The sequence below is a fragment of the Thamnophis sirtalis genome, unplaced genomic scaffold (assembly GCF_051295495.1).
Source record: "Thamnophis sirtalis isolate CommonGarterSnake01/CBP01778 unplaced genomic scaffold, rThaSir2_p1.2 scaffold_7, whole genome shotgun sequence".
Lineage (NCBI taxonomy): Eukaryota > Metazoa > Chordata > Lepidosauria > Squamata > Natricidae > Thamnophis > Thamnophis sirtalis.
The window spans coordinates 15268126-15280783 of NW_028261387.1; the positions used below are offsets into that span (position 1 = coordinate 15268126).

General features: G+C 38.6%; 1 protein-coding gene across 2 annotated transcripts in view; it reads right to left on the reverse strand.

Moving 5' to 3' along the window:
- DNAI3 (dynein axonemal intermediate chain 3) overlaps nucleotides 1-12658 on the reverse strand; it is a 49368-nt gene that overhangs the window by 8696 nt on the left and 28014 nt on the right. For both annotated transcript variants that reach the window (XM_087719362.1, XM_087719363.1), the window contains exons 13-18: nucleotides 12455-12583; nucleotides 11066-11139; nucleotides 8613-8760; nucleotides 6379-6466; nucleotides 3487-3623; nucleotides 1451-1514 (exon numbers count right to left, since the gene is read on the reverse strand). In XM_087719362.1, coding sequence (XP_087575488.1) covers nucleotides 1451-1514; nucleotides 3487-3623; nucleotides 6379-6466; nucleotides 8613-8760; nucleotides 11066-11139; nucleotides 12455-12583 — 640 coding nt within the window. The remainder of the gene's footprint in view (nucleotides 1-1450; nucleotides 1515-3486; nucleotides 3624-6378; nucleotides 6467-8612; nucleotides 8761-11065; nucleotides 11140-12454; nucleotides 12584-12658) is intronic.

Below are 12658 nucleotides of genomic sequence, written 5' to 3' on the forward strand. Positions count from 1 at the left end.
TAGAGCATTCCCATATTCCATTATAATAACCTATCTATGGTTCTGGGCACTCACAAGTATAAAAAGAGATGGAAAGTTCATAAATAGGTCGTATGACCAACATTCCTCCCACACTTTCTCCAGCATGGTTTCAACTTTCCTGGCTTGGAAGAAAAACCCGGTCTTTAATAACTTTAATTTCACTGGGAGCCCCAGTTTGCTGTAGTGGTTAAGGAACCAGCCTAGAAACCATACAATTATGAGTTCCAATCTTACAGCCTGCTGAGTGATCTTGGGCCAGTCCATTCTCTCTCAACCCTAGAAGGTAATAAGGTAAAGGTTCCCCTTGTACATATGTGCTAGCTATTCACAACTCTAGGGGGCGGTGCTCATCTCCGTTTCAAAGCCAAAGAGCTAGCGTTGTCCGAAGACGTCTCCATGGTCATGTGGCCGGCATGACTAAATGCTGAAGGTGCACAGAATGCTGTTACCTTTCCACCAAAGGTGGTTCCTATTTTTCTACTTGCATCTTTACATGCTTTTGAACTGTTAGGTTGGAGGAAGCTGGGACAAGTAACGGGAGCGACGCTAGGGATTCAAACAACTGAACTTTCGGATCGACAAGCTCCGTGTCTTAGCCAATGAGCTACTGTGTCCCTTTTAGAAGGTAATGGCAACTACTAAAAAAAACAACCCTTGCTGAGTAAACTGCAGGAGTAGTTCAGACAATTGGGAAAAGTTAAAAAAAAAACTATCTTGAAGAGTTCCACCACTCAAAAAAGAATTTAATTGGGGGCTGCCATGAGAATCTCTGGAGAAAGATCATTCCATAAGGAAAGCCTGGCTTCTGGTCCCATTAGCTGACACAGCTATTCATGGGACCTTAAAAGCCAGCTAGCCGACTGATCTCACTGAATATCATCTGATGGTAGAAACCACAGGGACCAGTTCAGGGGTGGGTTTCAGGCGGTTCGCGGCAATCCCCGCAAACCAGTTGGTCAGCGAACCCGGAAATAAGTAACTTCCGGGAACGCCGAAGGATCCACCCACCCGCCCGCATTTCTTACCCGGTTTTGACGAGTTCTGCGCTTCCACGCATGCGCAGGACGCATACAGCGCCCACCCGATCCTCCAGGAGCAGCTGGAGCATCGCACAGGCACTAGTACGTGTGCGTGCACTGCGCGCGTGCACGAGGACGCCGCCGGCCCCGTTCCAAACAAATTGGTTGGAACGGGGCGAGAAACCCACCCCTGGACCAGTTGTTCCTCAAATAACCAGACCCTAAGTCAATTACTAGTTATTCGGACAACTATTTTTTTAAAATATTAATTCAAAACAACAAGGTGATCCATGTTTACAGGAATCCAACATATACGTTGTGCTTTACAACTTAGTTTTTTTTATTTTTTGAAAAACTCACTATCTGGGTCCTACAGCCGTTTTAGAAATATTGAGAAATTTAAGACATACTAAGCAATCTTCCTGAGTCACCATCTCTTTCCATCTTCCAGTCTGAATAAAGTACTTCACCGTCCTGTAAAATGCCACAAAAATGTAATTAGCAAGGGGAGCAGAAGTTCAGATGAAATATAAGTTACATAATTTGATCGCCTTTGAAGTTTACAAAACACTTGCAAATGGAAAGTATTTTCTTCATTATCTTGACTTTAGATCGTTGCAGTCTAAAAACCACCATGATTTAGTACTGATATTTTTAAAATATGCTTTATAATACAACCCCTTTTTTAAAAAGAATTTTTGGCAAGATACTTGTATTTATGGCCAAAACAACAAAGCCTTTAATCTATTCTATGGACTGTCTGAAAGCTCAGTTTTCTTAAATCTGATAAAAAGCTCTTTTCATCTTGGATACATCCTCACCAGCTATTTAATGTGCTCCATTATATTTCTGAAACATATTTTTAGAATAGTGAATTTTGCAATTGTTTGTTAAAATGGGAGGCAGCATGAGAAAAAATTAACAGGATGAAAACCTATTTTAGTTATATTTACAGTACTGTATCATATTTTTCATGGTCATACGGAAGTCAATCACACTGTGTTCTGGGGGGAACATATGCAGGGGTTGATACAGTGAAATTTATAGCCAGAAATTAGTCAAAAGACTTCACAAAAGGGATAGCTTTAAAAGAAGAGAGGACTGTCTTAGTCTTATGCTTTAAAAAAAAATAGACAACGGTCTTCTTTATTAATTCTTTGCATTGTGATAATGAAAATGTAGATTCCGCATACAGCAAAAATTATATCATTTCACAGAATATGAATATATTTGATACTAGAATAAAGGCTTTTAAACGAATGCTGACAAAACATTTTGCACTACATTTCTTGCATGGTTAGTCTCTATTTTCATGCAGAGAACCTACTGATGGAATTCCAACTATCCAGTCTAGTCTACTAAATTAATAGTAGACCAATTACAATAGTCGAACTAAAGTAGATTAAAATTAAGTTTCCTATGAGACTGTCAGGCAGGCTAGCAAAGGTATTTCAGAAACAGAGAGAGAAACCATACTTGCTACAAAGACATATGTCTTGATAAATCAAAGTGGGGAATCCCCTGCCTACTCCCAAGAAAGGGATCTGGCTGATATGATATGATGATGATGATATGATATGATAAGTTTATTTATAGGCCGCCCTTTTCCCTGAGGGGACTCAGGGCAGCTTACAACTTATGGGGTAGGGAATACACACAATGACATATAAAACAATACATAATTAAAAATAGAAGCAACATTCATCATTCGGGTGGGGACGGATTATAATCTTTAACCCCAGGCCTGACGGGATAGCCAGATCTTGAGGGCTGTGCGGAAGGTCTGGAGGGTAGTGAGGGTACGAATCTCCACGGGGAGATCGTTCCAAAGGGTCGGAGCTACTACTGAAAAGGCTCTCCTCCGCGTAGTTGCCACTGATCTAAAACAATATTGCCCCAGTGTTTTTCATGTGAAATATGAGATCCAGTGTGACCAGAAGCTGATCTTTAGTGACCACTTATAAAAACCATTTCCACAAATTTCCAATTGTACAATCCTAACCAGAAAAATCCAAATGTACCATCATTTTGTCTTCTTGCTTTCTTTGCTAATTTGTGTATTTGTTGATGCATCAATAAAATGCATATTCTAAATGGGAGTTGTTTTATAAGCTCAATAATAACGTCACTTGCCTTAGATTTTCCAATAGCATTATAATGGCAGCAATTACTTTTATCCAGGGTGACTGTTTTGAGCAATGTTATTGAACACAACTCCTCTATTTATAGAAAAACCCAGCCAAATAGAATCTAACCCCGTGCTGAATTCTAGCAATGGTAATCAAACCCATCTATGGACCTGTATAAAAAGATTCACAATAACTCATTTTTCTAATGATGCTGCTTTGTAATAGGAATTCATTGATCGGCTCACAACTATTCGGTCCAGCATTCTCCAATCCTCCTGAAGATAAGCAATCAATTTTCATCCCAAAGAAAAACTTACTTCAGTTCCAACAAAAAAGCTGGTATTTATATTTTCCAGCAGCTTAAGAGGTTTCATCATTGAGCTCTGAATCTCCGCATATGGAATTTTTTCTATGGGTGCCTCTTTGCTTTGCTTGTTTGGGAGAGATGTTTTGTCTACCAAAAATTTGGAATAAGATGACTGTGAGTAAAACTTACATAATGAATTATTTTTCTCATTCATCAAAGCAAGTTAGAGGACTGGGGGAAAGAGAGGTGTTTTTAAAATAGCATAGGTGAATGGGAAACTGATTAACTTTCTTATTCAACTACATAAATAGCTCTGCATAAACTGAGGGCTTACTAGCAGAATGTTTCCGGGAAGCTCATGGGTTCCTGGCCTGGCAGAGAACAAAAATGAAGAAACTTCACAATCTTCAGTTTAGAAGACATAAAATATTTTTGCATTATGTATTTGTTTATCAAATTTAGAGAGCTACCTATCTCTGAAGTGTGTGACTCTGGACTCGGGACGATTCTGAGTGTGGCACAATAATTAACCATTAGGTACAAAACTCTAGGAATATGGAAGGCAGGGCTTGATGTTGCAACGACACGACATGGAATCTTGGGGCTCCAGGATTGCTGTCGATATCTCTGTTCCTGGACGGTCCTTTTGGACCTAAACTGTTCTGAAGGAACAGTGATAGAGAAGAGCATGTCCTGCTGATCTCAGGGGCATTGCAAAGCCCCTGATTGATCCAGGAGAAAACTCTTTTTGCCAGCTACAAGAGAAGCAGCCAAAATGGCTGCAGAAGGTTGGGACAAGCTTCTGAAACAGAAGCAGTACAGGAGTATGTCGAAATGGTGAGAAAAATTTTTATTAGAGAAGGGAATACCCAAAAGTCTTGGAATTTAAAATAAAATTGAAGACGGAAGAAAATAAGCAGCGAATTAACCCTGGTTTAAGACTATTGTGTTATCTTTTCTACCTTAACTTTGTTTGTTTTTTATGGATGGACTTTTTACAAATGCCTCTTACTTTTAAACTGGACTGGACTCTTTTTTTCATTCTTCCACTATACTTTTTCCATTTTTTTGTATTCGTGGATTAAAAGCTTCTTCTCTCGTAAGGCTTGGACAGAGTGTAATTTTAAAACATTTTTTTTACCTCTCTCAGAACTTGGTTTTACAGAGACAGGCAAAAACAGATGGAAAAGAGGTAACACTGCCATCTAGTGGCTAGAGGTTTAGCAATATTTAAAGCTATAAGCTTTGCTTACTGAAAGAGTCAGTGGAAAACGTTTTGTTTATACAGGTGTTCCTTTGAAGGAAAGAGAAAGCTTTGATTTGAAAAACTCCACTGAATTTGATTGAAACCTAAAAAGTCTTGGATGTTTTGGCAGTGTTTATAACCTGGAAAATGGCACAATGTGAAGAAGAAAAGGCACTAACTTTGCAAAGAATTTTCTTAGAAATTCAAAAAGTTTTAATAAGTACAGAGAGAATTGAAAAGAGACTTGAAATTATACTGTGTTTCCCTGAAAATACAACCTGTCCTGAAACTAAAGCCTTGCCACATTTTTCGTGTGGGCAAAAATATAAGCCCACCCCTGAAAATAAACCCCCTGGACAACCCTCCTCTCTGGCCAGGCAGAGTACTGTTCATCGACATAGCGGTATCCTGAAGGCACCAATCCGCAGGAGCCAGGGGGGGGGGGAAGGCACTCACATTGCTTGCCACCTTCGGGATACCGCTAGATTGGGGACTGGCGTTCTGCCTGGCCAGAGGGGGGGAGTTGCCGGGTGGCTGCTCCCTTGTGAACTGGCTCCCGAGGAGTTGGGCACAGCCTCAGGAGCGAAGCAGCCATGAGGTGACCAAGCTCACGAGCAACCGCTCAGCAAACCCCCTCTCCAGCTGGGCAGAGCGCCATTCACTGACCTAGGGGGTATCCCTAAGGCACCAAGCCATGTGGCGCTCTGCCTGCTCCCTAGCTCCTGCGGCTTGGCATATTAGGGATACCCCCCTAGGTCAGTGCATGGAGCTCTGCCTGGCTGGAGAAGGGGGTTGTGCGAGCGCCTGTTCCGCCCACAGCAGGCATGCCTCCTAGCCTCAACATGGTCCAGTTCTCCCTGCAGCAGTCACTGCTGCTGCACTCCAAACATAACATCTTCTCTGGTTCCAAACTCCCAAACTCGGCTGTTATGATGCTTCCTCCTAGTCTAAGTCATTCACAGAGCTTTCCGAGATAGAGGACCAGATTAAGAGACTGCACAGTCCTGAGTTGGATGGGGAAGTAGGGAATTGGTTCAGAGTTGCCATACTATAGCATCTTTCATGGTATATTTAGTAAATTAAATGTTTATAGCTTGAGTTTGGCAAGATTCTGTCCACTAGCTCTAAGCAAATAAAGGATTGAACTTGATTGGATCTTGATTATGAACTTTGGTTTTATTGAGCTTGTATCTAGTAGATAATATTAAGTACAATTTATATTCCTAGAGGGTTTTTTAAATAAAATTTTTATTATCAGACAAACACAAACACACAACACATATAACATAAAAGCCTCTTCAACTACATATAGTGTGTCGATTGGTCCTCTATCTGGGAAAGCTCTGTGATGCCGAAACTCTCCCCAACTCCTTTACAGGTACACTTTTCATCACACCTTATAATTATTGTTATTTATTAGGAAATGGAAGCATCCACAGAGGGACTCAAGGGGTCAAATGATGAGTGTGGAATTGCACCGATGCAAACACAACCTTTGTGTCTTTTGTACCTCTGTCATGTTGCAGTAAATGTCTCTATTAGGAAGCCATATTAATCATTTGGGTAAGATTTTTCTCTTTCGCTATTCACTCTGCTACACTGTTACAAATTATGCTAATTGTTGATATATTTCCCCAAAACATAAAAATTGTTTACCTTGAATTTTGGTGTGATAGTGCTCTTCTCTGATGCTAAATCTTATTGGACTATATTCAGCACTTGTATCTGCCTTGGGCAGACTGATCTGGTTTAGGATTTTAGAAAAGTTGTTTAACAAGATGCATAATGGAAAAAAACAGATATGCTCATTGAAAAACAATACCACAAACCTATTTATGCTAACACAGTTATTTTAAAAATATAGTGTTTGGGTTACAAATATAGAATACAAACCAAACAATATTATTCTAAGATAATTTATGATTCCTAATTCATAATAATCATAGATACTATTACTTGATGGTATAATTAGCATCTGACTCCTTGATTTGTTTCCATTTTTAACAATATATTTTAAAACAATATGAAAGGACAAACTCTGAAGAATTTAATGCTATTAAATCTTCTAAGATTAGTAACCATTTAATTATTTTTTCTTGTAATAAAGGTTGGCTATTTCCTGTTAAGATAAAGCTATTTTTGGTGCATTTCATTTAAAGATATTATAGCACTGTTATTTTTTTTTAAAAAAAAGATTTTTCACATCAATTAAAGGTCACAAATATATGTGTGTTATATAACTCATATAAAAATATTGTTGGCTTTGAAAGAAAACATTCAATAAAACAAATAAAGTTTTAACATAAGTAATAACTTGAAACCAAAAATGTCATGAATGGGCATGACCAAGCCATATGAGTTAGAGAACTCTCTTGCAATAACAACACACAAAACTTGTTATCTAATCTTCTTAAAACATTATTTAAGGAGCTCATTAAACATGGTACAAGATTTTTTAATGATTAACTTTATCCTGGTGGACTGGTTTTAACTTCATCATCGTTAAACTAACTGCTTTAAAAAGAAGTGGACAGGATACCCCAGAGAAAGAATAATAGGAATGAAAGAAGCCCAACCCAAAATGTATTTTTAAAAATTCATAGCTCCCTTTATATTAGGTAAATGTTATAAGTGATATACTAGAATGAATTTCATTCTAGCTGTAGTAGAGATTAGGGAAAATACAAGAAAAAACGTTTATTCTAAAGCTGATTCCTGGGTGTATTGGCATGTTAATACTTTAATTTTATAAACAACATTTAGTTTTCTAGTTGCTTTCCTGCCATGGAAGATGGGAGAAACAGCATCAGAGAAACTGTCCAATGAGGACTACAGGAATTGGTAGTCCAGACTGAATGCTTGTATATCTGTAATAGGACAGGCTGAGCCTAAGGGCGACGTCAGGTGTCAAAAGAAGAATCAGCCTGGAGTCATTATGTTCTTATAAATAGTCTAAGTTCAACCCCTCTTGAATTCTGTTAATTCTTATCTAGCATTAATTTAGTGCTGATCATTTGTTGAGTAGATTCTTGTGCATAGGCATAAATCAGTTTAACTAATACTTATTCTGTGGTCTTGATCCTTTGTGAGAATAGCACCACCACAGTGCTCCAAGCAGGACCGAATTTCTTAAATAGGCTTAGACTCCAGCTGGCATTAAAAAAATGGGACAGAAGTAGCTTAAAGCTGCAATGTGGAATTACCTAGATATTTTTCAAAAATGGAAGGCTAAAACACCACTTCCAATAATAGGAATTTCCCCTCCCTTTTTCCTATTGGATAATCAAAATTTAAAATGGAAAAAAATGCTGCATTTTTCAAACAAAATACCCATCAACTGAGATATTGAAGAATAATCTAGTACCGTGTGGAATTGATAGAAAATGTATCCTTTTGCATATTTTAAAGTGACAATTAAATTAAATTGTCTCCATATGTCCACTAAGTTAGATTTCTGGTGATATGCATGGAGAACATTTCAATTTGGGGGGAGGTTGAATTTTTTCCATTGAGTTTTTTCCAATTTGTTTCTAGATTTAAACGGACAAAAAACCAATTAACTGGATGACCTATTATCCCTGGGTTCTATAAAACAATTATACAAAACGATCTTTAATTGTTTTATAAAAAATTATCCACACCATCTGGCAATTTCTTGCATTGCTTTCACTTTCTCGATGCCTTTGGGAAAGTAAGATTCAGCTTCCTGATTTCTGGCATATGGAGATCACACGATCTTCCATTGTAGCAATGTTTCAAGATATTCCTATATGAATATCAAATTTCATCTTTTAGGGGAGAAGATGAAAAGACTAAACATTAGGTTGAGATGATGCATCTCCCCTACAGCTTCATCATTCTTTAAAGTTCTCTGCACGTCTCTGCTGTACCTTTATGATAGGTTTCCAGGCGAGGTCTAGGTGTTTGAAGGTGGTAGGCACATCTGGTGGAACATTAATAATGCCCTCTTCCTTTTTCTTCTCAGCTGAAGATTGTAAGGTAGGCCTGTAAGCTCGGAGATCCCAAATGTATATTGTGCTAGATAGATCGGAATAACAATAAAACTGGAAGAGTGCAAGGTTTATTTTGTATGTAAACTAAGCCTGAGTATTTGAGCAATTTCTACTATATCTAATCAGTATCCAAACTAAGAAGATACAAGAAAAAGAATTATGCTATGATGTTTGACAGTCAGAAAGGATATCAATAGTCTTTATTATGGCCTGCCAACCAGTCTTTAATGCACTCTAAACCCGTGATAGCGAACCTATGACATACATGCCATATTTGGTGGCATGCCAGCCATCAGTTCCAACGCACATGCGCAGGCCAGTCAGCTGATTTTTCGCCCTCCCCAGGCTTCAGGGAAGCCCCCGGAGCTTGGGAAGGGGATGCATGTGCATGCATGGGGAGGGTCTCGTGCACATGCGCAGGCTGGTAGTGAGATTGGGCACGTGCATGTGTGCGATAATGCATGCACGTGCAATTTTGGCAAACCATAAGAAAAAGCCATCACTGCTATTGTCTCAAGACCAGGGAACCCCCAATAATTCCTTTCCTCCTCAATCAGTCTCACATTATGAGAGCAGGGCTAACAAATCTGAATTGCAAAATGTCAGATGAATATAAGATGGCAGCAGATAAGAGGGGATCTATTTTAATCTCTCTTTCTTCCATGTACGGTCATCGAGACTTTTACAGGTCATGTCTAGTAGCACTATTTAAGAGGACGGCATAGTAGTGGTGTTTTTGAAAGGACCTTTGCTCATCCTCAGATGCTTCATGCTTCATGTAGTCATCTAGGTCAGTGGTCTCCAACCTTGGCAACTTTAAGACTTGTGGACTTCAAGTCCCAGAGTTCCTCAGCCAGCTTTGCTGGCTGAGGAACTCTGGAAGTTGAAGTCCATAAGTCTTAAAGTTGCCAAGGTTGGAGAACACTGATCTAGGTAGTTCCTTCAATGTTTAATGCTTAAGATGACATCAGATGACCAGTACGTGAATAGGATGTCCAGACCGAGCATTGTTTTGGGTGCTTTCAGCAGTACTTTGAACATTTGTCAGAATGGGTAAGTGAAGGCAGGAGATGTCAGGAACAAGCAACAACCATAGATAGTGCCTATGACAGCCTCAATGGCAGCAGTGCATCAGAACTAGGAATGGGTCCTTCTGAGGTCTTGGCCTTCAGCAGCTAATGATCATGCTGACTACTGACACTGGGGCTGCTGTTTCTGTGGTTCTAAGCAGGACCTAGAACCCCAAAGGCTACCAGGTCCCCTGGTGATTTGCCCTCTATGACATGTAAACTGCCGTCAATTTGGAGCAGACATAAGTTTAACTGGAAAGTGGAACAAAGTGAGTGTAAGCCAGCTTTGAAAGTTTCTTCACTTAGGCAGCTATTTTGGTACCAATGGAAGGGTGAAACATTACCCAATCATTAGATCTCTCTTTTTAGGATTTTTTAAATAAGTACTCTGCTCAAATGTTTAGAAAACAAAACACTTCCAGGCAGTAATAGAAGTTGAAAACCAGATCCCGATGCTACTACTAAGTTTCAGTAGAGCTTGAACAACCATCTGTCATGGGCGCTTCAGTTACCCAGAATAGAGATTGGACTCAATGGTTTAAACAACTTTTTTGAACATTGGCTCTATAAGACTAAAAGTTACGAAAGACTCTAAACTCAGCTGCAAGGGTGCAAATGTTTCTGCCCCCCAAAACCCCAATTGTTCTCTAAAAGAAGAAACAATGTTCCATAACTAGAATGTCTGCAAGGAAGGATCAAAAAAGTCATGGTCACCATGACCAGATGGTAGAACCTCTGCCTCCTTTTTATATGAGTCATGTAAAAAGGGAATAGGACTTTAATCACATTTGCTCAGTCAGTATCTGGGGTGGTTTTTTGCATCACCCTACACTGACTGATCTTTTTTTCTAGTACAATTGAACTTTGCAAGTGACATTTCTTTGAACTGTTCAAATGGCAATTCAGAACATTAAGATGGTCACTGGTTCTATTTGTATTTGAATTGGAATTGGTATCTGCTTAACAAAAAAAAATGGTAATGGACTGGGGAAAATATGAAAAGAACAAGAAAAAGTTGTGAAATCAAAGAAACAATGGCTTATTTATATCCTGCCTCTCAATTTTGACATCATTGCAATCCAGGTTTGAAGATATATTTAAATCATACCCCTCTGACCAAATCACTGGAAACAGTGACATAAGAATATAGAATATTTTTGCTAATTTGGACACATAAGATCTAATAGGAGGAGGGAACATGTAGACATATTGTATAACTGTATCTTCATATAATATATATTTTTTTGAATAAAATATTACCAGTCTGGTGAACAGGTCATCAGCTGCACAGAAATTCCAGCTCTGTTTTCAAAAACAGTACCCATCCTGTTGACCTAAGAAAGATTAAGCAAAATACCATTTCATATCAGAAACAGGAAAATAACAATAATTTTAAAAAACCCACCACAAAGAGATAGATGTTCCAGGATGGGCAAACTCAGAAGTTGGAGGAGGCAGTGGCCAAATGTAGAGATTGTGGTTTTTTTTGGTTTTTTGGCCAGGTATTGCATTATCCCAGGTTTATTAAAGGTTGCACAATATCTCCAATTAAAAGAAAGCAGAAATCCTTGTCCAAACATTCATGTTCATTGACCATATTTAAAAACACCAGTTTTGTAACAGGCTTGCTAATTTGTTAAACAGCCAATTGTTCTTGGTTGTCTGATCGCCTTACTTTAGTAGAAAGTACAATAATAGTAACATCAATTCCCAGGTGAGAAAATAAAAAGTGAACATACTGCACATTACTTAGTGACCACTGTAGTTGGACCCAAATGAAAATCATCTGACTGCTTTACAATATTTTCTGAAATTATACACATGTAATTTTTCTTCTACAACATTTATTCCACACCATGTGAAAGAAATGTTCTTGTGAATCAGCCCTTCGATTCCACAGGAATAAATAATGCTGGGGTTGTTATTTATTGCAAATTGAGACACAGGGTCTGTATTTTAAGTATTTATTTGTTAGGTTTATAACCCAACTTTTGTTTCAAGAATCTGAAGAAGCAGAGAGAACACTATGTCATCTGGTTGATCTCAAAACGTATGGAAGTTGTTTGGAGGAGGGGGTGAGCTAGTGATGACTTTGAAGATACAAAGGGAGCTTCCATCATGGCGTGTGGATCTGATGTAAGGTTCTTTTGACCTCTTCTAGTACCGCAATCTAGGAATTTTCTGGGACTCCCATAGTGATCAGTAAATTTGTGAAAATCTCACCCCATAAAACTAAAGAAAAATAAGCAAACACCGCCACGATCTATGGATGTACCATTCCTTTAAGCTTTTCTCAAAACTAGCTTAGCCTTGTCCAAACAAATCAAGACCAGGTTTGATGGCCCATTTCCTTCACAAGTCCAATAGGGTTTGCTCTTTTTTTACATGATACCCCTCCAAGTTGCTTATGATACCCCAGAGGGGGTCATAACCTATGATTTGCAAGCCCCATTAAATATTCTATGAAATATAGGCATATAGACTACATTTATATCCAATACTTCCTCAAAACAGCACATAGCTGGATCTTCTCTCATTTTGCTTTCACAATAGCCACCTCTTGAAATAAGAAGACTGAACAAGTCTGGTGGTTTCTGGCTTTCTTTCCCCTTAGTGGCTCAAGAGGAAAGCATAATATTTGAATCTTACCTCAAAAAAATCTGGCAGCCAGTGTATATCCGTTATTATAGATTTATGGCCGTATTCTATAGATGAGACTGCACAGTACCTCACCAAGTGTGGCTCCTTTCCCATTTGTTGTTCCAGCATGAAACTGGGCTAAAAATTGAACATGACCTGTTAACACTTAGGAAGAAACCAGCTATCACTCTTTTAAAAACCAAAACAAAGCTT